Raw genomic sequence first — 25,279 nt, 5'->3', positions numbered from 1 at the left:
GTCCTTGGTTGGAATCCCAGCCAGGACCCGGTTGGGCTTCTTCTGGGTATTCCGGTTTCCTCCCACAGTCCAAAGACATGCAGGTTACGTTAATTGGAGAGTCTAAATTGCCCCTAGGTATGAGTGTGTGAGTGAATGTGTGTGATGGATTGGTGAACTGTCCAGGGTCCATTCGTGCCTCTCGCCCAATGCATGCTGGAATAAGCTCCAGCACCTTCCATGACCCTGACCAGGAATAAGCGGGTATAGGTAATGGATGGAAGAGCATTTTGTCTTGTGTATCCTTGTCTTTACGAGTCAAGTACAACAAATTCTTAACAACTGTTATGGTTGATGTGGATTATTTAATATAATTCGACTGAATCCTCAACAAATTCTCCAAAATTTTCTAAATATTCTGAAATCAAACAGGATGACTTCCAATTTCCGAAAGTTTGAAATACCAGAAAAGAGAAAGGAAAGCTCTTGTTCAGCGCATTTCGTGCTGTTGTATAACCTACATGTTTCTCAATAACTACAGCCGATTCTAACAAAATAATAATAATATAGTTTACTGTGCTTTATAAACATGTAACCATAACCATAACCATAACCATAAATTCCTGCGGCCACATACTCGCTTTAGCATTGAATATGTCTTATTCGTGTTTCATGCATAGGTCTATTAAATCCATGCACAATTACAAAAAAATAAAGAGTTTGTGAAGTATGGAAACACGACTTAAATCCTATGAATAAGTCCTATCTCTGTCTTGTGGCATAATAAAAAATATCTTGTACATGTATCCATTCCATATAAAACATTTTTGCGAACAGCTAAGACAGATCACACGTTATCAGGGGAACTAAGAACTGTGCGCGTATTCCTGTGTTTTTTGCACCGTACATAATTTTACGATGTTTTTGAGCTGAAGAAGCGTTTTCAGAGTGGAATATCTTGGTTGACGTCAGCAATCTTCGCTTCCTTTCCCTTGCTCTGTGCTCTTCCGGTTTTGGTTAAGAGAGCAAACATCCTGGCGGTGTGCTTTCACCGCTTTAGTTCTGTGGTGTTTACCTCTGAATAGCACACCCTTTTCTTGATTTTACAGTCTCGCTCCACGATGACCTGCGCTGCGTCAGACGGTGGCCTGAAACCGCTTCAGAATGCCATGAAACGGGCCAACATCGCTATACAGCTGGAGGCGGGGAACAGACACAAGGTAATACTGGCATGTCACTATGAATCAGTTATTTGTGTGGGTGTACGCCGCTGCCTGCCAGTCAACCACTGAGTAGCTGATCATAGCTGTCAAACAGATGTTCGGAGCTGTATTATAGCTAGGTACTCCTAAATCGATATATCCACTGATATATGTGGGACACGCACTTTCACTTCATCTCCTACTGCAGTGCCGGCGAATAAAATATTTTAGACGACGGTGATGCTTATTTCTTTCAAAATTGATCGACAGTTTTAGCCCTTCTGTTTCGTCAGTATTGTTATGATCATATCTGTTCGCCTTATTAAAACTAGGTGATTTACGATATTAAACCAGCAATGGGAGTGAATCAGAATCAAATACTCGAACAACAATACGCTGGACAGCGACAGGAAATGACGTGTTTTCTCTCCAGGAGGCTTACTGTGAATATTTGAGGAGCATCAATTATATCTCGCACGCGCTGCTGGAGGATGCCGTGTCCAATCGTAAGTGTCCTTCCTTTCCTCATATCCGGGTCATTTAACAACTCACAGCATGCTGATGAAAATCATAACAACGGTCCGGAAAAGACACCCATCCCCAAAACCTAACTGTAGACAGAGACACCATGTTATAACTTTTTTTTTTTTGAATCAGGTTAGTTAGGGCTTTGCCTAGAATTGTTTTGATCAAGTAGCCTACATCTGATCTTTCTTCTATTCATTTTTTCACAATTGTGTCTTTTGCTTGTCTTTAAAAAAAAAAAACTTTTTAGCATTACAACTGCAAACCATATTTGGTAGTTTGTCTCCCATACATAAATGCACGTTTTCAGCAGTACTGCTCTTGTTAAAGAGTTTCCGTCAAAGCTTGGCTTCCTGTATGGAAACAAGACTGCCTTTCCTGTGTTCACCAGGAAAAGGACAGTTGAAGGGACCTTTCTGTCAGTTCTGGATTATGGCCATGCAATGTCAGGTCACGCAACTGCTAGCACCCCCTATATTCGGTTTTTCACTCTGCACTTTTATTGCTGGTGATAATCATGGTGCACATCACTGTTTCTTTTATAATAAGGTTGGCTGGCCCGGTATGTCTCCATGACGGGATTAACATCCGTATTTATTCATTTACAAAGCTCTGTTTAGCAAATTAGTCCTGCCTTTTTCTTCGCTGCTGGTGTGGAATGTACGTGTTAATCACACCTGCTCATGGTACTGGCTCACTCTTCAGATCCCCGGAGTCCGTTCTGAATGAGGACGGACTGCGTTGTGCTCCTGTAGCCCGCAAGCTTAGAATGGCCTGCTGGGCACCTCGAAAAAAGGCGCATCACTGCCATTGCGGCAATTTCAGAGCCAAAATTTAAACTTTCCACGGTCTGATTCTAGATGTTTCTAAACAAACGTTTGCTTTTATTTTAGTTTCATTTTATGAATTTTATTAGTTTCCTTATTGTTGCCGTCTTTGTTGTTGTTTCGCGGTGCCATTGTAAAAATGTAACCACACCCCTTGTCTCCACCCCACAGCTAACGTGAGCGGTGTTAACCCTTGTCTCCCCCTCAGCAGACAGAGAAATGGTACCGGTGGAAGTGGAGAGGATGCTGAGACTGGCTGAGCAGTGCCTGGAGAGACTCAAGTCTTTTGTAGGAAAGAGGGGTGATCTCCCCACCTCCGCCCCCGCCCAGGCCCCGACCCCGACCCCCACCTCCGCTGCCCCGCCCATCTCCAGCGCAATGAAAAATGGTGAGCTATGTTCTGCCCCACCCCCCGTAGTCCATTGCCATAATTCCTGGTGTCTCTCGTACCAGTGTGTTTAGTGTATCTTCCTCTTCTGGTAGCAACTGAGCTAAGCAGTTTAAGAAAAAAAAGGAAATGGAATTCTCCACACAATGAGAATTCTTTATCCACACACAGATATAATATACATATAGCCTACATTATATACACACATGCATGCCATGTATATGTGCTGTGTATATATATATATATATACACACACACACACACGGGGGCCATATCGATGGCTAATGGTTCTCAGTTCTTTAGAGGTCTTGTAATTTGTTAGGACTAACCCTACAGTCACACGGGGCGACACAGGAGGGAGACAAAGCAACCGGCTGCCGTTGGCGATTTACAGCAACAAGAGAAAAGTGGCCGTCGCCAACTAGGCGGGGCGAAAATAGGCTAGAGGTCTATTTTATGCAAATACTGAGCGATGCGACACGGCGACTACCAATGGGAGTGAAAGCAGCGTGACAGACATTGCTGAAACAAATGTGCAATCCTGACTAGCCTACTTGTTTAGTTCTGTAACCTGGTAACCGCACGCCAGGAACGCCCATAAGCGACAAGCGACAAGGGTTTGTCTCCCTCCTGTGTCGCCCCGTGTGACCGTAGGGTATGTGTTTTCCGAACTTTATTCTTCAGCATGCATTCCGCTGACTGTCCACCAGGTGTCTCCACGGGGCACACTGGAATCCTGACCATAACAGTGCAGTCTCTGGCCAGACGTTTCCTCAGGGAGGGCTGTAGCGTGGCTCAATGAGGGAGGGTTTCTGTCCACTTAGTGTTACCCAACATCCTTACATAACCAGCAGCAGTGCTGGTCTATGAGGCGACTGCAGTCTGCCTGAGCTGCCTGTGCTGGTAGACGAGGTGTCTGCGTCTGTCTGTGCTGATTGATGAGGAGTCTGCAGTCTGTCTGCGCTGGCTGTGCTAGTAGATGAGGTGTCTGCAGTCTGCCTGTGTCACGGCTGCGCAGCTCAGCTGGGGGACTGCAGGGTGTAGCAAAGGGGGAGCTGGCAGGATGTGCTTTGGAGGACACGCAGACTAGCGTGAGCTCTTCCAAACTGACAAACCACATGGATTGGCTCATAGTTCTGATTGGGCATTCGAGGCTGGTAGATCTAAAGACATGCCAGTTGATTGGCCATTTTAGCTTTCCTTTCTTGCTTTGTTTTTCCTCTTGGGATAGTGTTAACTTGCTATGTCAGTATAACAGTAGATTATCTGTTTTGAGATATTTACTTTTGGTACAGTACAAACTGTTGGTCTGTTAGGTTGAGATTACACTTATTGATTATAAATTGGCCTTCAGTGCCTTCTTGGTGATATCACACTCCTGTAGTCCTGAGATTAACACTGATGGGCTTTACTTCTGTAAGCCCACACATGAGCATCTACTAAGTGGCTGTAATGTAATGTAATTAACAGGGACCACTGATATATAATGTGGTGGTTGCTCTTATTGAACTTCATATAGAGTTTGAATGTTGGTTCCTGCAGTACACCCACCTCTTGCATCCTCTTACTGAATTTAAGGTGGTTTGTGTCGTATGTATTTGCTTGTATTGTTTCACCCATAGCGGCTCACATTGTGGCGTGTCCTGTGGACTTTGGGACCGTGTTGATTTCTCCAGAGGTGTCACCCGTGGCCTTTGAGCTAGCTCCCCCCAGGCAGGCCCCCCGGCCAACTCACCGCAGGGTCCTGTCCGAGGGCGGGGGGGAGCTCTCCCCCTTCCTGCCCCCAGAGATCTTCCAGAAACTGCAGGAGGCGGAGTCACAGGACAGCAAGAAGTGAGTTTGTCTCGCACTCTTACATAAGCACGTTTCCCCCTGACCCGTACGCGTGCTTACATGCGCTAACACTCACACGTGCTAACACTCACGTGCTAACGCTCACAAGCGCTAACTCTCACACTCTCTAACACTCACACGCGCTAACGCATCTCTAATTGAGCAGCTGTCACATGACCAGATTAAATCAGTCAGAACAGTCTGAATTGTATGCTAACAGGGGGACAGCACTGGGTCTCTGCCCCCAATATGTCACACCAATCAGTTTGCATCAGACATGTCGGTGTGACAACACAGACTTTGTGCTTTGTAATGGGCAGCGGGGGGGGGGCTTTTTAATATCTCCATTTTAGAGCTTATGTTTCGCTCACATGTACGATATCCACTTCTGTGTCTTCGTACCTGTATACAAAGAAAAGTATATGTGCCTTTATCTGAACGTGCCTGTGCTTGTGTGTGTGCGTGCGTGTGCATTTGTGTGTATATGTGTACATGTCTGCGTGTGCATATGTGTATGTTTGTGTGTGTGTGTGTGTGTGTGTGCACATTCTGTGTGAATGTGTGCATGTGTGTGTGTTCGTGTATATGTGTATGTGTGTGTGTGTGTATGTGTGTGTGTGTGTGTGTGTGTTTGTGTGTACGTGTGTCTGTGCGCGTGTGTATATAACAGGGAGCTCACTCCCATTGAAGAGGCCTCTCGGTTGAATCAGAAATTGAAGGCGAACTATGAGGCTCGTCTGGCACGACTCCATCCAGGCCAGGCCACACAGAAGACCTCACTGGTGAGTGCGTGAGTCTACATCCTCTTTAAATTCTATGGTTTTGCATATTAGGACATAACTAACCCTCATCCAGTCCTCACCAGGGCTGAACAGTATATAAATCTAACCTCATGTAAGAAATAACACATGAGATCTTTATTCAACCCAAACAAAGTCAACATTCAGAGCCCTCCTGTGAGTAAGTGCATCCCATGATGCACTAGCTTGTAGAACCCACTTTTTCTGCAATAACCTGAAGTATTTATTTCCTGTATGAGTTTCTTACATCACCTCAGAGAAATTCTAGCCCACTTCTCCTTCCAAAACTGCATCAGCTCTTTGATGTTTGAGGGCATTTGTCTATACACAGCTCTCTGAAGGTCCCACCACAACATCTCAATGGGCTCGAGGTCTGGACTTTGACTTCCAAAACCCTGATTCTTTTCTTTCTCAGCCATTCAGTCATGGATGCGTGATCCACTTTTGGCCAAGCTTTAGCTGTCAGACGTATGGTCTCACATTTTCCTGTGGAATATGTTGGTGGACTCAATTATTGTGAGGCATTTAGGTCCTGTGCCAGCAAAACAACCCCAAATCATCACCCCTCCACCATCATGCTTGACGGTTGGCATGGGGTTCTTGTGGGGATATGCAGGATTTGGCTTGGTGTTGTGTGTTACGGCCAAACAACTCCACTTTGGTTGGTCTCGTCTGTCCAGAGGACAGTGTTCCAGAAGTCTTGCGGTTCATTCAGGTGCAATTTTGAAAACCTATGCCATTCTGCACAGTTCTTTTGGGGGAGAAAGGGTGTTCTCCTGTCGACCCTTCCATGAAAGCCTAACATGTTCACTCCTAATGGTAGAATTGTGAACTCTAAACATGTACTGTGTTGACAAAGGCCTGAAGATCCCTGGATGTGTATTTAGGCTTCTTTGAAGTTTTTTGGCAAATCATGTGGTCTGAGTGTCGGCAAAGATTGGCAAAGATGACATAAATGTTCTCCATTAGTAAATAATCTTTCTCACTGTGGAATGGTGGACTTCAAATTGTTTGGAAATGGCTTTATAAGCCAAACTGGTGAGCAGCGATGGTTGCTTCTCTGAGATCGTCACAGACATGTTTTGTCCTTGGCATGCGGTGTTAACACAAACCTGAACGCTTCAGACTAAACTGTCAAAAGTTTCTTTATATACTGGTGGGAGGGCATCCTGATGATCAACTAATCATGTGCAGTTGATTAGCAGCACCTGGTTCTATTTACCTTCTTAACTGATATGGAAGCAGTGAAGTTCACTTTCCACACATTGTTTCTGCATGTTGGTCAAAGTGAGTCATGTGAGTCAAATTTGTGTGTGTTATGAATCACAAGATTATATTTATCTACTCTTAGGACTTGGTGAGGACGAGATGGGTTAATTAGAACGAGATCCATAATGTTTTGGACAAAGACATATTCTCAACTTTTTATTGCTGATACATTTTGGTTTCACCACGTAGAAATGACAGCACTTTTTATTCACAGCCCCCCCCCCCACATTTCAGGGCACCATAACATTTGGGACAAATGGCTTGACGTGTTTCTGATAATTAGTTGTGTTCAGTTTCTTCTTTAGTGCAGGTATAAGAGAGCTCTCAGTATCTAAACTTGTGATTGCCTTTGGAGTGTTACTGGCATTTGTCAATATGAAGACCAGAGTTGTGCCAATGAAAGTTGAGGAAGCCATTATGAGGTTGAGAAATAAGAAACAAACAGTCAGAGATGTAGGCCAAACCTTACACTTACCAAAATCAGCTGTTTGGAACATCATTAAGAATAAAGAGTGCACTGGTGAGCTCAGTGATCCCAAAAGACCTGGTAGGCCAAAGAAGACCTCTAGATTCAATGCCAGAATAATTCTCACTGCAAGATGCACACCTCTAGCTGCAAAAACCAGGTTACAGTTTGCTAAGAACCTAAAACAACCTGCAGAGTTCTGGACAAGAGTATGGTGGATAGATGAGTCAAGATACATTTATATCAATGAGGAGCTGAACAAGATCTGAAGACTCCTTCCTCATCTGTGAAACATGGTGGGTGGGGGGGTGAGGGCGGGCTGTTACAGTTTGGGTATGTATGGCTGCCACAGGTTCTGGCTCACTTGTCTTCATTGATGATGTAACTACTGATAACAGCAGCAGAATAAATTCTGACGTGTACAGAAGCATCTTATCTGCTCAAGTTCACCGATAACCCTCCAACTCATTGGATGATGTTTACATTACATTACATTTATTTGGCAGACGCTTTTATCCAAAGCGACGTACAAAAAGTGCATTTCATGGTAAATGGAAATGCATGTCATGGTCATAGACAACTGCTAAACACAGGTTCAGTAAGGTACAATACTTATTTTGTACAGCTATTTCTAGCCAAGAACACAGTTTAGTTCACACAGTGAACACTATTCAGACCTAACCTCTGCAAAGCCAACTAGGCAGAAGAATAAGCTACAGTATTAGGACAAATACAGATTACCAAAAAGTGCTGGGATGGGGCAACATGTAACAAGTGTCATGAAAAAAAGGGGGGCGGGAGATTTAGAGTTAAATATACAGCATGGTGGTGGTTAGTCTAGGTATAGTCTGAAGAGATGTGTCTTCAGGCTATGGCGGAAGATGGGTAGTGAGGGGGAGGTTCGGAGAGGGACGGGGAGTTCGTTCCACCACTGGGGAGCTAGGGTGGAAGCTCTGTGATCCCTTTGGGCGGGTGGGAGGGGTTACAAGGCGCCCTGCTGTCGCAGAGCGGAGTGGTCGAGCAGGCACATAGAATCGAGTCATGTCCTGCAAGTAGATGGGGGCTGTCCTGTTGGCAGCAGTGTAGGCAAGGGTCAGGGCTTTGAACCGGATCCTGGCAGCGACCAGTAGCCAGTGGAGTGATCGCAGCAGAGGAGTGACGTGGGAGAATTTGGGAAGGTTGTAGATGAGTCGGGCAGCGGCATTCTGAATCATCTGTAGTGGCTGTATGGCAGGCTTGCAAGGAGAGAGTTGCAGTAATCAAGGCAAGAGGTCACCGTAGCCTGGACGAGCAGCTGGGTGGAGTGCGTCATCAGGTATGGTCGAATCCTTCTGATGTTGTACAGAAGGAATCTGCAGGACCGTGATGTTGCCTTGATGTGCTCCTTGAGGTCCAGTTGGTCATCCAGGACCACCCCCAAGCTGTTGGCCGAGTGAGAGGCAGTCACTGTGGTGCCATCAACCATGATTGAGAGCTCACGAAGTATGGAGGTCTTGCACGGGAAGAAGAGCAGCTCAGTTTTGTTGAGATTGAGACAAAGTCAAGACAGGTCAAGAAGGAATGTTTCATCCTAGAGCAAGACAGTGATCCCAAACATACTGCTAAAGCAACAATGGGGGTTTTCAAAGCCAAAAACTGGAAATTTCTTTCCTGGCCAAGTCATTCACCCAATCTGAACCCAACTGAAAATGCGTTTCATATGCTGAAGAGAAAACCTAAGGCAGCTATTCCCTGAAACAAGCAGAAGCTGAAGATGGCTGCTGTACATGTTCGGCAGAGCATCACCAGATAAGATACTCAGCAGGTGATGTCTGTAAGTCACAGACTTCAAACAGTCATTGTATGACAAAGGATATGCAACAATGTACTAAACATGACTACATTCATTTACATAACTTTAATTTGTCCCTAGCCTTATGGTGCCCTGAAATGGGGGGCTATGAATAAAAAGTGCTGAAATTTTTACTTTTGGTGAAACCAACATGTACAAAAATACCTTTAAATAAAAGCAGAGAAATCTAAAATTGTGGAGTACAGAGCCAAATCAAGAAAAAAAAGTCTTTGTCCCAAATATTATGGAGCTTGTGGTATGTCCTAATATGTAAAACCATGGAATTGAAAAAGGGTGTGCTTCCTTTTTCACATCGCTGTATGTGTACAACCTTAATCTCAGTTGCACAAAGGTATAACTATTCAATTACAGGACTCTGTAATCTGGTATTCTCATCGATTTACATGTATTCTGCTGGCTCGCAGGCCATCTGAAGAGCACAGAACAAAGTACACACAGCAAAGTACAGGGATACAAACAGTGCTGTAATCAGTGGCGTAGGTTTTGTTTGAACATTGGGTGGGACACATTAAACCGGGGGTCTGGGGGTCCTCCCCCGGGAAATTTTGAATTTTTATGCACCAATTAGTGTCTTTTCTGCATCAATTTATGGTGGAAATTTGTCTTTCATGTTTATATTGGGGGGGACAAATGCACATGTTCTAAATATTGAGGGGAACGTATCCCCTGCGCCCCCCACCCCCGAAATCTATGCCTATGGCTGTAATTAACATTTATAGATTCCTTACAGGTACATAGAATGCAACTACATAAATATCAAGCTCACAAAAATACACAAATAGTACAAATTACATACTCCAGAAAGACATACTCCGGAAAGACAGAATTAAGGTGAAAGTGCTATTGGTACTGGTACAGACGGACATCGTGAGTTTTCTGAAGAATGATGCAAGTGAAATTTCTGTGGAAGGTTGTTGGTGTGCTTGAGAATAGCGAGCATGTACACTGTAGGTGCAGGTAGAGTAGATGTGTGGTTCAGGATAACATCTGACTCTGGCGGTCCCTGGAACTGCCAGGCAGGTGGTGGAGAACCGAGAGATTTGTGAAAAATGATCAGGTGCTGGTCAGTAATGATCAGGTTCGGGTCAGTGTTTACTTCCTCTAGGAGACGGTGAGCGCGTGGTCATGCGTTTGTTTGGGGTTGTTCAACATGCTGACACTCCAGTCTAAAGTGCGCGTGTCTGCTCTCAGATTCCTCCAGACTCGAGACAGTTGTTCCTTTTGCGCCAGTTCTGACATATGAACCCGCGCGACCTCCACGCCCCTCCCAGCGTGCCCTCTGTGCACATCCACCCCTTTAACGCAGACCTCCCCAGCGCTCGCGTCAGTCTGGGGTAGTTCGGTTCGTTTATAGCAGGCCGACCAACAGCTTCTCTTGAAAAATCCAAAGTGGAAGCGGTAGAACACACGCGCGAAAAATAAACGCTTCAGTTTTGTTACATTTATCCCGTATTGATAAGTTAAATATTTATATCCGGTAAGTGCATTGTTTTTGTTTGTCTGCACGGAGACGGTCGAGGTCTTGCACCTCCGCAAATGTGCGACACATTTTCATGGTTTATACGGCAGTGGTTTTCCAGAAATAAACACCTGTGTTTAAATTATTTAAATAGGAAGAATGCCCCGGTTAAGGCCCAAAGCTCCAACGGATCTTCGTTTGTACTGGAAAAAACTGAAGGCGTTTCTGAAGGTATTATTTAACTTTTTCCGCTGCTGTGACGGGTTATAAGAGTGCGCCTGTGTTTTCTCAATTATTTTAATGCGTTGTCATTGAATGATGGGTTAGACTCGAGAATTGCTTATTTTTTAAATTAAATTTAAAAAATGTAAATTACATGCCGTAGCCGTCAACTCTGAAAATGTACGTTGAGCGACATATGCAGTGCACATAATGTATCAACCGTTAATTCGCCATGACCCTGAAAAACAAGTCTATTGTAGTGACCACATCATCTGTTTGCCGCGGCGTCGGTGTGTTGGAAGAACAAACGCACCGACGCCAGTGACGTGGAAATGTCTTCTGTATAGCTACATTGTAAAGCGGCCTCTTGTCGATATGCTGGCTGTCGCGTGGTTTAATAGTTTCACTGTGAAATATAGCTAGTGTTGTAACGTTCTGGAAAACTTGCAGATTAAATGTGAAAGCACGTAACGTCAGAACTCAGGAAGCATGACAGGGGAGTTGCTAATGGTTATAGTTGGATTGTTTGTTGTTTGCTAGTCCACGATGTCTCGCTTTAGATTCTTCTATTCCTGGATTCTTTCTGGTATTTGTCCGATTCTATAAAGTTATGTATATCATGGACTGCCTAAAAGCTTTCACAGGAAAAACCATATTGTAGAAAACAGTATAAACCAATGGAGTTGTCACTGCAAACAAACCCAACTCGCATTCAGTTTGCCCTACAGTGTTCCAGGAAACAGGAGTGCTTTGCCAGAACACATTCATTGAATATCTGTATCCTCACTCAGCTAGAACAAGGTTCAATTCATGCAGCCTGCTATATAACCCTCTCTGCTGAATTCTGGATTCCTCCCCAGACTCTCTCCCTGCAGAGACAGATGATGGAGAATCTCATTATTGCCAAAGCCAGACAGGATGCTGTATCCTTAAAGCTTGTGCTGTGGGGGGTTAGGCTCCACATGGATAAGGTCTTCCTCCGGGCTCAGGTGACCAGTGGAGTTGTTGACATACTTTGTCCATGGCTGCCAACATGCTGACTGTGGGGGCGGGGCTTGGCAGTGCGGACATACCTTAAATACCTGTGGTGGGCTAAAGTCTGAAGATTGGGAGGAGAGTTTGTGGGAAGATTTGGGGCGGTCGGGGATGAGGGGTGGGGCGGGCGGTGAGTGGGTGGAGGTTTCCTTAACACTGGCAGCTCCACAGGAAGATGGAGGAGAGGAGGCTCCGGCTGCAGGAGGAGGCCAACAGGTAAGCCCTGCCCACCTGTCACCTTTAAGCCCTCCTCTTACTCATTCACCTCCTACTTGCTACCCTCCTCTGTGATGTCATTCCTGCTGTGGTTACTATAGTTACTGCCTGTCTTCGTCCCACGTGTGGATATGTGCGAAAATGTTTACTATTTTTGTAAGTGCGTGTGTGTGTTTGTCTGTGTGTGAGAGAGAGAGTGTGTCTAAGTCTAGCATATAAGCATGTGCTTGTGTGTGTTTAAAGCTGCCGGCATTAATGTATGTGCGTGTGTGCGCGTGTGTGTATGTGTGTGTGTAGGAGGTTTGCTGGTTCAGATATGATCACTCCAGAGGAGCAGGAACAGAGGCTTCTGTACGCCAATGTACTGGAATATGATCAGGACCATGTGAGTCGGTTTCCACACTTCTACTCCTCGTGTCCCCCTCTCTGTTTTTCTCCCTCTTCCCCCCCCCCGCTCCCCCCTTTGTGTTTATACAGTAATGTGGTTTTCTGCAGGACTGGCCAAAGCTCTGGAAAGCAAATCTGAAGAAGAACCCCAATGACAGTGCTTTGGTCTCAGGCCTGATTTCTTACCTGCTGAGGTACTGCATGCACACGTGCACACACACACGCACACACACACACACAAAAGTTTGTGAATCTTTCGATGAGTGTGCGTTGGTGTATTTGCATGTGGGTACTTTCATGTGTGTGTGAGTGTGAGCGTGCTCGTGAGTGTGTGAGAGTGCGCATGTGCTCATGCGTGCTTGTGTGTGTGTTTGTGTGTTGGTGAGCCGACGGTATTTGAGACTCTGTGTCTGGGTAACGGTGTATAGCTATGTCTGCATGTTTGCCCCTCCAGCTGCTCAGAGCACCCGGTGATGAAGCTCCTGAAGAGGCTGCAGTACCGGGTGTATAACCGCCTCTACCCCATAGTGAGCAAGCGCTCCGCCCCCAGCCCCACGCAGCCAATGAAGTCGTCGCGCAGCGCGCAGAACCTGCGCTCCGAGCAGCTCCCGGCCCCGCGCGGCCTCGCCCACAGCGTCTCGGACGCCTCCCTCTCCGTCTCCCTCTCCGTCTCCCGCGACCTCAACGCCAACGAGGAGGACTCCACCCGCGCCCAGACCACGCCCCCCGCCCCGGACAGGGAGAACTCCTTCGAGGACCTGGAGCAGTACCTGTCCCAGCTGGACTGGAGCTCCGCCCCTGACTCCGCCCACAGTCAGCCAGGGGTGGAGGTGGAGACCTACATCACCCGCTTGGAGGAGAGCGCTCTGAAAGATCACCTGAGAGCCATCGTCAAGGACATCCACAATGCCATCGGTGAGTGTGTGTGTGTGTGTGTGGTGTGGGTGTGAGGGTAACCCAGACAACGCAGGTGTCAGTAGTGATTGGGTGTGTAACTCTGTGTGTTGCAGATCGCCTGCTGTCTCTGTGTTTGCTATCCTTTGAGTGTTTGAACACAGCAGCCGGCAAGGACCAGTGTGTGGCCTGCTTGGAGGAGGCCTTCTTCTGCCCGATTTGGCGCCCCCTGCTGGCGCTGTTTAGGTATGGTGCCCTGTTGAATGCCACACAGAACTTGAACACTACTACTTAAAAAAAAAAAATAAATAAAAATAAATAAAAAAGTCATGGGTCAGAACAAGACAGGGGAGTCGCAGTGAGCAAAACAGGGTGCAGCTGTGGTCAGGGTGTAGAACCAAGGTACAGATACAGAGGTGATCTTATATTTGTAGATGGCTAATTCAGACATTCATAACATTACAAATACAATGCAGACCATTCAAGACAGTATGGTGGTTTTTCTATATACAGAATACCTTGTGCACTGTGTGGTTATCAGCAGCCCCTTGTTCAGGCTGTTTCCCATTGACTGTGTGAAATCAAATGGCCCGAAGCGAAGATTCAGGCGGCACGTAATGGCTGCCTGCAAGAGAAGGTTACACGGCTAACGCGAATCTCAAGATACTCAGACTTTGTGTAATTACCCTCTTTATCACATTGTTCTAGCCGTCAACATGTTTGTGTGTCTGCTTTATAACGAAGCCTTTAACCTATGCCATTATTTCAGTATTTCTGAAATGTCATTTGGCAGGAAAACCTGGAAGTAAAGCATCTTGGTACTGCTCTCTAGCATTTGCATTTTTCTTTCTGCATTCCGCTCTGGCCCCGCCCCAGTTGTGATGTCAGAATACCTCTTTGGAGGTACTAGTATGCCGTATTAGACGTCAGTCAAAATATCTAGCGGGATAATTGTTGCCATTCTCAAATTCGTCCGTTGGCTTTTTTTTTTTTAAATGACAGAACGATGCCGACGCGTGAGTGGTGAGACCCGCCGCTGTTTTTGGTTTCAGCCCTACGTTTTCAAACCAGGACCAACATGGCGGCCTGTTCGTGAACTTTTATCATATTCTAACCTAAACTGTCCGCTAAAATACGTTTCTGAAAGAATCTGCGGTGAGAAATAGGCCACGTTATTATCCCGCATCCACAGTTCTGTAACAGAGCTGGCAGAAAAGCGACAACAAAAACAAAACCACAAAGAAGAGAGCGAGACACCAGGGGTGTTTTTTCACAGAGGGAACTCAAAAGCACGAGGGAACGCTATGTTTACTGGAAATCAGGTCAGAGAGGAAGGCCTGGTTGGGCTGGTGTGTCAGGAAGCGTGCTTTGAAATGGAAACTGAATCTAAGCTGCAGCATTCTGTAGCGTCTTTGCACATATAATGTTACCACAGGGAACAAAGGGCGAAGACACTGCATTTTGTGATCGTTTATGATTTTGCAGTAAGATTTTTTTAAAGTCACTTGAAGGGGTTTTTTCCAGTGTGCCACACCATGTACAGCTATAGCGGGGTACTACTTCAGTGGCTGGAGTAGAGGGTACAAGCTGTCCTGTATGCTTTTTGGGGTTTGGGCTGTGAAATGAAACGCGATCCGAGAGACGATAAGAACGGTGGCTGGTGGAGGTTTTGAAACGGAACCCCGTCTGGCACCTTTAATCTCTCTGCGAAGTCTTTGTTTCCTGTCGGGCGTTCAGCCGTTCACAAGGGGAGGTGAAGTGAGCGATCGCTAATCTGCTGGGGAATTTGGTGCAAGTGAACGATTTACTTCATTTCAGCCAATAGATGGCACTGTCGCGCCGAGACGGACACGTAGCTTCCCCACACTCAGCTTCTAATACTCCACTACATCATGACACACAATGTGACATCATGCTAAAAGTTTTATTTCCTCAGATGGCCATAGCAGCGTAACACGGAGATGCCTTACTTCCTGAGTCAGCATGGGGGCGGTTGGGTGTGGTTGGGCAGCTGAGTCTCTCTGTCTGTTAGCCACTCCCATCCGTTTGTCTCACCGCAGACAGGTCTACAGAGAGAGGGAGCTGTCCTTCGGGGCCAGCATGAGGCTGTACAGGAACGCCACCCCCGCCGACGTCGGTGTCGCGCCCAAACTGTTCCCCGAGGACCCGGCCCTGCTCCCCGGTTCCTACCCCTACGAGTCGGCGGTGCAGGAGCTGCAGCACCTCTGCAGAGAGTTCTGCCCCCAGCGCAAACTGGAGTGCATCGGTGAGGCCCAGGCCCCGCACACGGGTCTGTCTGTGAGTAACTCACCCCCAGGCCCCGCACACGGGTCTGTCTGTGAGTAACTCACCCCCAGGCCCCGCACATGGGTCTGTCTGTGAGTAACTCACCCCAGGCCCCGCACACTGGTCTGTCTGTGAGTAACTCACCCCAGGCCCCGCACACTGGTCTGTCTGTGAGTAACTCACCCCAGGCCCCGCACACGGGTCTGTCTGTGAGTAACTCACCCCAGGCCTCTGCTCGCTAAGCGCTTCTGGGTAGGACCGCTGATCTGGGATCAGCCTTGTCTCAGCCACGTCTGACCCTTATCCAGTATGAGCGGAGAGGCTAAACTGATCCTAGATCAGCAGTCCTACTCTGAGATGCTTTGTGAATACGGACATGAGGGTCTTTAAAGTGACAGTTCACCCCTGGAGCCGTAACACTGCTGTACACACTGTACAGTTACAGTAACGCCCTGTCTGTGTGTTACAGTAACGCCCTGTCTGTGTGTTATAGTAACGCCCTGTCTGTGTTACAGTAAAGCCCTGTCTGTGTGTTACAGTAACGCCCTGTCTGTATGTTACAGTAACGCCCTGTCTGTGTTACAGTAAAGCCCTGTCTGTGTGTTACAGTAACGCCCTGTCTGTATGTTACAGTAACGCCCTGTCTGTGTTACAGTAAAGCCCTGTCTGTATGTTACAGTAACGCCTGTCTGTGTTACAGTACGCCCTGTCTGTGTGTTACAGTAACGCCCTGTCTGTGTTACAGTAAAGCCCTGTCTGTATGTTACAGTAACGCCCTGTATGTTACAGTAGCGCCCTGTCTGTGTGTTACAGTAACGCCCTGTCTGTGTTACAGTAAAGCCCTGTCTGTATGTTACAGTAACGCCCTGTCTGTGTTACAGTAGCGCCCTGTCTGTGTGTTACAGTAACGCCCTGTCTGTATGTTACAGTAACGGCCTGTCTGTGTTACAGTAACGCCCTGTCTGTATGTTACAGTAACGCCCTGTCTGTGTTACAGTAAAGCCCTGTCTGTATGTTACAGTAACGCCCTGTCTGTTACAGTAACGCCCTGTCTGTGTGTTACAGTAACGCCCTGTCTATGTTACAGTAACGCCCTGTATGTGTGTTACAGTAACGCCCTGTCTATGTTACAGTAACGCCCTGTTGTGTTACAGTAACGCCCTGTCTGTTACAGTAACGCCCTGTCTGTGTGTACAGTAACGCCCTGTCTGTGTTACAGTAACGCCCTGTCTGTGTGTTACAGTAACGCCCTGTCTGTGTTACAGTAACGCCCTGTCTGTGTTACAGTAACGCCCTGTCTGTGTTACAGTAACGCCCTGTCTGTTGTTACAGTAATGCCCTGTCTGTGTTACAGTAACGCCCTGTCTGTGTGTTACAGTAACTCCCTGTCTGTATGTTACAGTAACGCCCTGTCTGTGTGTTACAGTAACGCCCTGTCTGTGTGTTACAGTAACGCCCTGTCTGTGTGTTACAGTAATGGTGTCTGTATGTTACAGTAACGCCCTGTCTGTGTGTTACAGTAATGGTGTCTGTATGTTACAGTAACGCCCTGTCTGTGTGTTACAGTAACGCCCTGTCTGTGTGTTACAGTAACGCCCTGTCTGTATGTTACAGTAACGCCCTGTCTGTGTGTTACAGTAACGCCCTGTCTGTATGTTACAGTAACGCCCTGTCTGTGTGTTACAGTAACGCCCTGTCTGTTACAGTAACGCCCTGTCTGTGTTACAGTAACGCCCTGTCTGTGTGTTACAGTAACGCCCTGTCTGTGTGTTACAGTAACGCCCTGTCTGTATGTTACAGTAACGCCCTGTCTGTATGTTACAGTAACGCCCTGTCTGTGTTACAGTAACGCCCTGTCTGTGTGTTACAGTAACGCCCTGTCTGTGTGTTACAGTAACGCCCTGTCTGTGTGTTACAGTAACGCCCTGTCTGTGTGTTACAGTAACGCCCTGTCTGTGTTACAGTGCGGACATTGAGGCTCATCTGTGTGTGTGCTGAAGATTACCGCGGCATGCAGGACCCAGATGTTCCGCCCAGCACGGCAGCGATGTGAGTCCCCCTGCACCCCCACCCCGCCCTGCCCCGCCCTTGCTCGAGGGGGGGAAACGCACGCTCTCTCCTCTCACACACACACACACACTCTCTCACACACACACACACACACACACACACACACTCTCTCTCTCTCACACACACACACACACACATCCTCTCTCACACACACCACACACACACACACCCCTCTCTCACCACACACACACAACCACTCTCTCTCACCACACACACACACACACACTCTCTCTCCACACACACACACACATCACACACACACACACTCCTCTCTCTCACACACACACACACACCTCCTCTCACACACACACACACACACACACACTCTCTCACACACACACACACACACACACACACACACACACACACACACGCGCACACACACACACAGTGCTGTCAGCAGGAGTGGCGGTTGTGGAAGGCCTCCCGCCGGGCCGCTGTCTCCGTGTCAGGTCGGATCGCCTCACCCCGGCCTCTCCCAGGCCCACACGCAGCGGGGGCCCCCGTCTGGACCCCCCGGCCCCCCGTCTGGACCCCCCGGCCCCCCGCAGCGTGTCCTCAGATGCCCGGCTCTTACCCCGAGTGACCTCGCCTGCGGGAGGAAGCTCTTATCTTCTGCCATTGTTAGGGAGATGTAGAGAGCATCTCTACCTCCCATGGTGGGAGGAAATGAGAGAATAAAAGTGTAGCATTCAAGGACGCAGCCAACCGTGGTGTGGCGCTCAGCTCCTCGTGCCTTATTAATAATGTCAGGGAGGGTCGTTGGCAACATTCCGGTAAAATTCATACCAGCCAGACTGTAAAAACCTCACCAACTTCCTGTACAACGCACGCCGACGTCCTGTAAAATTCAGACCAAATTCCTGTTAAATGCGCACCAACTTCCCGGAAAAACGGTGCTCTTTTGAATTAAACTGAACTATTAGTCAGCATGTGCTTTATTTTGGGGTGCCCGCGTTCCCCCCCCCGCTGCATTCTCATTATCTCACTGAGGGGGATTTAGGTGAGGTCATGTTGGCCTCCGTTAGCAGCACCAAACGTTTTTATCGTCAGCCAAACGAAGCTCAGCATGCGTAAGTGCGTAAGGACGGAGTGTAGCACAGTGGGTAAGGAACTAGACTTGTAACCTAAAGGTCGCAAGTTCGATTCCCGGGTAGGACACTGCCGTTGTACCCTTGAGCAAGGTACTTAACCTGCACTGCTTCAGTATATATCCAGCTGTATAAATGGATACAATGTAAAATGCTATGTAAAAGTTGTGTAAGTCGCTCTGGATAAGAGCGTCTGCTAAATGCCTGTAATGTAATGTAATGTAAGTGAAACCTAAAGGAAGATGTAGTTTATATTAGCGGGCAGCTGTGCAGTTTGTTCTGGTGCGACTGGTGTGTTGGTCAGAAACGGTCAGGGTGGGAAGCTTGGAGACAAGCGTGTTCACCCGTGTTGAGCTGGTGGAGCGTGTTCACCCGTGTTGAGCTGGTGGAGCGTGTTCACCCGTGTTGAGCTGGTGGAGCGTGTTCACCCGTGTTGAGCTATAGGAGCGTGTTCACCCGTGTTGAGCTGGTGGAGCGTGAATAGGGGAAAGTGTGCGGGTACCTCTCCCCCGCTACTGAGTGCGATCGCCGGGGCGTGAGCGCTGTACCGCGGTCACCGGGCGTGTCCATGGCCACTTCGCCGCCGCACACCGCCGGCTTCGTGCCACAGCGTGTGGGAGTGTTTGTGTGGGAGTGCTTGCGTGCCTCTCTCTCTGTGCGTGCGTGTGTCCTAATATGTGCGTGCGTGTACGAGTGAGTGAGTTTAAATGTTTGTGCGTGAGTACTTGTAGTGTGTGTGTGCGTGTGTGTGTGTGTGTGTGTGAGAGAGTGTGCGTGCGTGTGTGTGTGTGCGTGCGCGCGAGCTCGTGGGCGTGAGTGAAAGGCGAGACGAGACGCACAATGTCCACCCGGCTGCGTCCCCAGCAGAGGGCCGGGGGGAGTTGGGTTACCTGTGGTCAGGAGGGAAACGTGACACCTGCGCTCTTGTCACGCAACAAATTAACTCGGACGACTGCGTGCTGAGGGAGTTAGCTTAACCAGCCGTGTGTGTGTGTGTGTGTGTGTGTGTGTGTGTGACGCGAGTGTGTGTGTGTGTGTGTGTGTGAGAGAGTGTGTGTGTGTGAGAGTGAGAGTGAGAGTGAGAGTGTGTGATTTAGTTTCACCCACTGCATGCAAAGTGATTTAGCTGAATGAACTACTTTATGTAAATGCGTAAACGACTGTATCTGTGGTCAGTTTTACTAATTGAATTTGAGGTCTGGTAGTTTAACTGCAGCGATTCATTTGCAATGAGCTGCAAAAAACGGTGCCCTGGAGGAAGGTGGGTGTACTCGAGCTGTGAAGCGCGTGAGGCTGTGGTTTATCATTAACACCGACGTGGTGTGCGGGTTCAGTTGGAGACCAGGCCCATTCCCAGTGATCTGCCAAGTCATGCCAATACGCCTTACATAGCGCACTTTAATACCATATTGCTTTTATGAATTATGGGTTTAAAAGTGTACACTTTAAATATATGGCTCCTGTGGAATTTTCATGCACACTAGCCGTTTCGTTTATGAAACGTGTTCAAAGCTTCTCCCTTCTTTTTTCTGTGCTTCTGAATTCCTTGTATGTAGCAGTACATCCCGCAGTGTCCTGGCTTCATGACAAAAATGGAAAATACGTGCAAGATAAAACTAAATTTGAGATCTGGAGTCAAAATAACAAAATGTCTTTGTCTCTCTAATTTTCCCTCTCTCTCTTGCTCTCTGTCCCTGGCTCCTCTCTCTCTCTCTCTCTCTCTCTCTCTCAGAGGGGCCGATGACTTGCTGCCCATCCTGTCGTTTGTAGCTCTTCGTACTGAACTTCCGCAGCTGGTGTCTGAGTGTGCTGCCCTGGAAGAGTTCATTCATGAGGGGTGGGTATCTGACACTGCCTCCGCCCAAAACACCACTTACCGTGGCCCCGCCCTCTGTGTGCGGTCTCACCTCTTTCTCTATGTATGGCTCCGCCCCCTTTCTCTGTGTGTGGCCCCGCCTTCTCTGTGTGTCAGCCCCCCCCATGTACTCTTGTGTGCTCGCACTTTCATGTGATCCCTCACGACCTCTTAGTTGAACAGATACCCCCCCCCCCCCCCGTGTATGGCGCCCTCTTCTGTGTGCATTTCATGTTGAATCACACTGCACGACCCCTTTTTTTAGTTGAACAGAAGTTACTTTTGTCCAGCGGCACTTGTCGAAAGTGTCGTGCGACAAAGAATAAATTAGCCTTAAATGTCATAAACGTTCTTATGCTGCAATGCAACAGTAGCAGTTATATTCCCTTGTTTCTATACTATATAACTCAAGTGTTGCGTTATAATTTGGCTTTCTGCTGGAAAGGTGCTGTGTAGTGAACTGAGCCTCGGGACCGGCTGAGTGAGTTCCCCCTGTTCCGCCTTCAGCTCTTGGCCTGTCGGGGCCTGGATTTTCTTTTTACTGAGTTATGGATATTGGCCTAATTGTCCCCTGCGTGCATTTGTTTACAGTTTTTCTCTTCGTGGAAGGCTTTTAGAAAAAAAAAGAAAAAAAAATAGAACGAACTATGCACGCAGGGTTTCAGTTGGGCTTTTGTCCCAACTGTCAACATCTTGCCTTGTAAGCGGACTCCACATTTTACCGCCGTGTCATGTGATTTGTTTCATTACTGAACCGAGTTTGCCGCCAGGGCCCAGGTCTGGCAGTACTGCCAGAGATGTCGAGTTCGTTAGTATTTTTGTTACAGGGTGTTAGTTTTCGAGCTACGGTTTCGAGTTGAAGAGTTCTATTCTTCAACTCCCAGTTCTATTCGCACGTTTGTGTATATTGACATAATAGCATCACGGGTAAGTGTGAGTTCGTACCCAAGTTGGTTTCTGTCCGTTTATGGGCTAAACTGTCTTAATTGAATGAAAAGCTATTTGTGATTGTAGTACTTGATCAGATTTTATCTGGCCTTTTCCTCACCACGGGTATCGTAGAGAGGGAGGACTTCTCCATCTATGCTGAGCGCTTTGTCCTACGTGGAGTCGTTACACACAGGGAAGGCTCCGCCTCACTACCCTCGATTTACCTGAGCCAGGTACCTGCCTCTGAATCACACTCGCACACACACACACACACACACACACACACACACAATGGACGTATTTTTGTAGCATTAGTCGCGAATCTGTGGAATCGATTCTCATCTCAAATCTGTAAATGGTATTGCAAATCAAACACGCTTTCAAACCACCTTGCCCACGGAGAGCACCCTATCAGGGACTAGCCTGAGGTCTCCATGGTAACATTCCCTCCTTTGTCTGCTAGTGCTGATGTTATTGTGCGTGTGTGCGCCCCCTTCAGGTGAGCTTGTTGCCACAGGTGCCGACTCAAGATGCAGAGTGGTGCGGGGGAGGGGGGGGGTGTTCTTGGGGAGGGTCAGTTCCAGTCAGCTGACCTGCACTGCCCCTCCCTCCAAAACCCACAGGCACGCTCCATATGAAATCTCCTGTACGCTCAGAACTTCGGCACCGCCCCCTGTGCCTCGCAGCGAATCAACGTGGAGCAGGCAGATTCGACGGCTGTCCGTCACACTGGAACTGCCCCCTGCTCTCTGTGGCGGGACCCTCGCAGCTGGCGTTACCACGGGAGACAGTGGGGAGCGGAATGTGGTCTGCTTATTGTACAGGAACTTTTTGTGTCCAACATTATCAACTTATGAGTGAATGTCTTCAAAATCACCAACTTATTATGAAGGTCATAAGGGAGGAACAGTTCAGCACGCAGATTTCAGCTATATAGTGGACACATGGCCAGTTTATGGACCATATTTACGGCACTGGACAGTTAACTTTTACAATTTATTTAATCTACATACATCCACTGTTCTGAGTTTCCTCCCCCCCCCCCAATTTAAAGTGCCTTTGCACCTGTACAGTTAAAATTACTTCACTATTCTATGTAAGGTTGGTCATTATTAGTATGTACAGAAAGGAAAGGGGGACTGAGTGGATTTCTACTGATTTTAATATCCTGCTTTTATTTTAGGATCCTGTTTGTGAATTATGTAACTGTACATAGGTCAGCAGGCTGGATTAACATGTATATGCATGTATATTTGCCTGACTGTATGCTGTACAGAACAAATGTGAAATTAATATTTATATATTACCTCTGGAATGTGTGAGCTGTGTGTATGTGTGTGTATGTGCATGTGTGTGTGTAATTCTCACACTAATTCACTTGCTTACCTGATTCATGAAATTACTTTTGTGTATTCCCAAACACCTGCACAAAAATTGATCGATGTAATCTTTCACAGAAGTTTTGTTATGTTCTCCAATATGTCAGTAAGCAAAGAGGTGTTGCACACTGTGGGTTTTTCTCTGTTGCCTGTTTTGAATGTCATTTCTACAGGGTGTCACTGGCACGTTCAGCAAGTTGAGTTTTTCCACGTAGAATGGGGAATGTACCCCCTCAGAAATGGATGGGAGTTCACTTTGTACGTCTTGTTGAGGCTTGTATGTGAATTGGGAGATCTGGTACACAGCTATTGGTCTGTTAGTTTAGGGTTAGCACTAAATGCACTTATCAAGGTTAGGATTGCAACCGATGCATGTGTTGCTGAGTTGTCGGTGATGGGACACGGGGTGTGTGTGTGTGTGTGTGTGTGTGTGTGTGTGTGTGTGTGTGTGTGTGTGTGTGTGTGTGTGTGTGTGTGTGTGTGTGTGTGTGTGTGTGTGTGTGTGTGTGTGTGTGTGTGTGTGTGTGTGTGTGTGTGTGTGTGTGTGTGTGCGTGTGCGCGTGCATGTGTGTGCATGGGCGCTCAGACGCAAGCTGTGAACTCAAACAATGTTATACCTGGGAGATGTGAAAAAACTTTTTTTTTTCTTTCTTCTTTTAATGGGTTCATTTTACTGGTGTTCAGCTGGGAGGGTTCGGCTGCTGTGGTCCCACAGTTTTTTTAGTCCTCGTTTTAAAATTTGTTGTTTCTGATTTAAACGCTTTTTTAAATTGGTCTATCAAAGAAACAAAAAGTGTCCTGAGGGAAATGTTGGGAGAAGGGGAAAAAAATGAGTGTGAGGGAAGTCTGTGTTCCGGCTGTTTTCTGTGAACTGTTGACCGCAGCTGGCCGTAGGGTGGAGGTCGGGTGGGTGTCCTCACTCAACTGTGGTTGTACTGCAGGGACAGGAAGTGACATCATCTGCTTGGTCACTCAGAGAAGCTGCAGTGGAGTAGTGTGTGTGCGATGTGTACTGTGCAGATGCTCCTCTGATGTGCATTACTGTGAAAAGCAGTGTCTGTTTATTCTGACGTGCTCCTGTCCTGTCCCTCTCTCTCTGTGGTGATGGGTGTCCAGTATGTCAGTTTTATAATAATAAAGTAATTGGAAACAAGCTAAACTTCAATCTCCCTGTCTCCATGACAATCGTCTCAGTCCTGCTTAAGGTGTCCGTCCTGCTCCCTTGCTCCCTCCTACCCTGAGCAAGTCATCACTATATGTGATGTCACAATGGTAGGTATGGTAATGCTGATGTGGGCGTGTTCTAAGATGTGTTCTCATTTAACCTCATTGCACACTAAAACACGTCACCATCATCAGTCAGAGCCGCTTAACCACCTACAGTGTGTCATTATATTTGGAAATCTATATGCTGTGTGACGTGTTGCCTGTTGGACTTTCTCCTAGCACACTGGCCTCCAGGAACCTATTATTTCTTGTCTTTTCAGATGAGATTTTATGAAATTTTTTATGTTTTTACTGGATCTAGCTTTGCTGTGCTCTGTTGAATGGGTCATTGAGTGGGTTTTGAATGAGTTGTTCTTCGAGTGTTTGTTTAGTGGGTTACCGAGCGGATTTACTTAACATTAGGAAATGGTCTTGCGTGGTTAAAGGTATTTGGCTGATACCTTGGACTGCATCTGTGTCTCCTGAAGGGAGGGGTGAAGTGCTGTGGGGGGGGGCTTCTTTGTTACCAGCTGTGCTATGGACACATTGGGGACGGACTAGTTTTGTTTTTGTGGTTTTATTCCTTGCCATTAATGTGCTCATTTGCATGTGTGTGCGTGTGAGAGACTGAAATTTTTGTTCCGCTGACACACTGTTATGACCAGGTGGTCCCGCGTTCTCACGGAAGGGCAGCCCCACCCTCCGTCTCCAGGGGGTCATGTTTTGCTTTTTCTCTCTCTCTATTTAAATCCAAGAGAGAGTTCCATGTCTTGTGGAAACCAGGACATTCCAAGATTTAATAGAACCCAGATCAGTGGCCATGCCCTCTGTTTGACTCTGCTGGTTCTCCCGTCTCCATGGATATTGACTCGGGGTTCTATGCGTGCGGGGTGCGGGTGTCAGGTGCACCACTGCCCCTCCCTCACGGCAAGGCCCTACGTGTGGCGGGGTCTAATTTTGTCCGGGTTGTGTGGTTCGGAGAATTCGGCAAATTCATTACATTACATTTATCTGGCAGACGCTTTTATCCAAAGCGGCGTACAATAAGAGGTACAAATTCTTAATCATATGTCTCTGTACTTAAGGGTGTAGGATTTCAGTTGGATCT

At 47.3% G+C, this 25,279-nt stretch overlaps 1 protein-coding gene and 1 long non-coding RNA gene across 2 annotated transcripts; both read left to right on the top strand.

Moving 5' to 3' along the window:
• The first annotated feature begins 976 nt into the window (after window positions 1-976).
• Window positions 977-20,813, top strand: vps9d1 (VPS9 domain containing 1). Its single transcript, XM_064313772.1, has 14 exons — window positions 977-1,199; window positions 1,615-1,687; window positions 2,742-2,921; window positions 4,598-4,754; window positions 5,425-5,536; window positions 11,683-11,745; window positions 12,021-12,073; window positions 12,371-12,458; window positions 12,569-12,654; window positions 12,915-13,375; window positions 13,471-13,600; window positions 15,415-15,620; window positions 17,605-17,689; window positions 20,534-20,813. Exons 1-14 carry the CDS (start codon window positions 1,101-1,103, stop codon window positions 20,811-20,813), a joined length of 2,073 nt encoding a protein of 690 aa, XP_064169842.1. The 5' UTR covers window positions 977-1,100.
• A 920-nt stretch (window positions 20,814-21,733) lies between these two features.
• Window positions 21,734-24,124, top strand: LOC135241932 (uncharacterized). The gene is made up of 2 exons (XR_010326173.1): window positions 21,734-21,819; window positions 22,086-24,124. It is a non-coding gene; the product is annotated as an uncharacterized LOC135241932 (long non-coding RNA).
• The last annotated feature ends 1,155 nt before the right edge of the window (window positions 24,125-25,279 follow it).

The sequence above is a fragment of the Anguilla rostrata genome, chromosome 16 (genome assembly GCF_018555375.3).
Source record: "Anguilla rostrata isolate EN2019 chromosome 16, ASM1855537v3, whole genome shotgun sequence".
Classification (NCBI taxonomy): domain Eukaryota; kingdom Metazoa; phylum Chordata; class Actinopteri; order Anguilliformes; family Anguillidae; genus Anguilla; species Anguilla rostrata.
The sequence above is the reverse complement of the archived record's forward strand: the minus strand, read 5'-3'. Positions and strand labels throughout refer to the sequence as shown.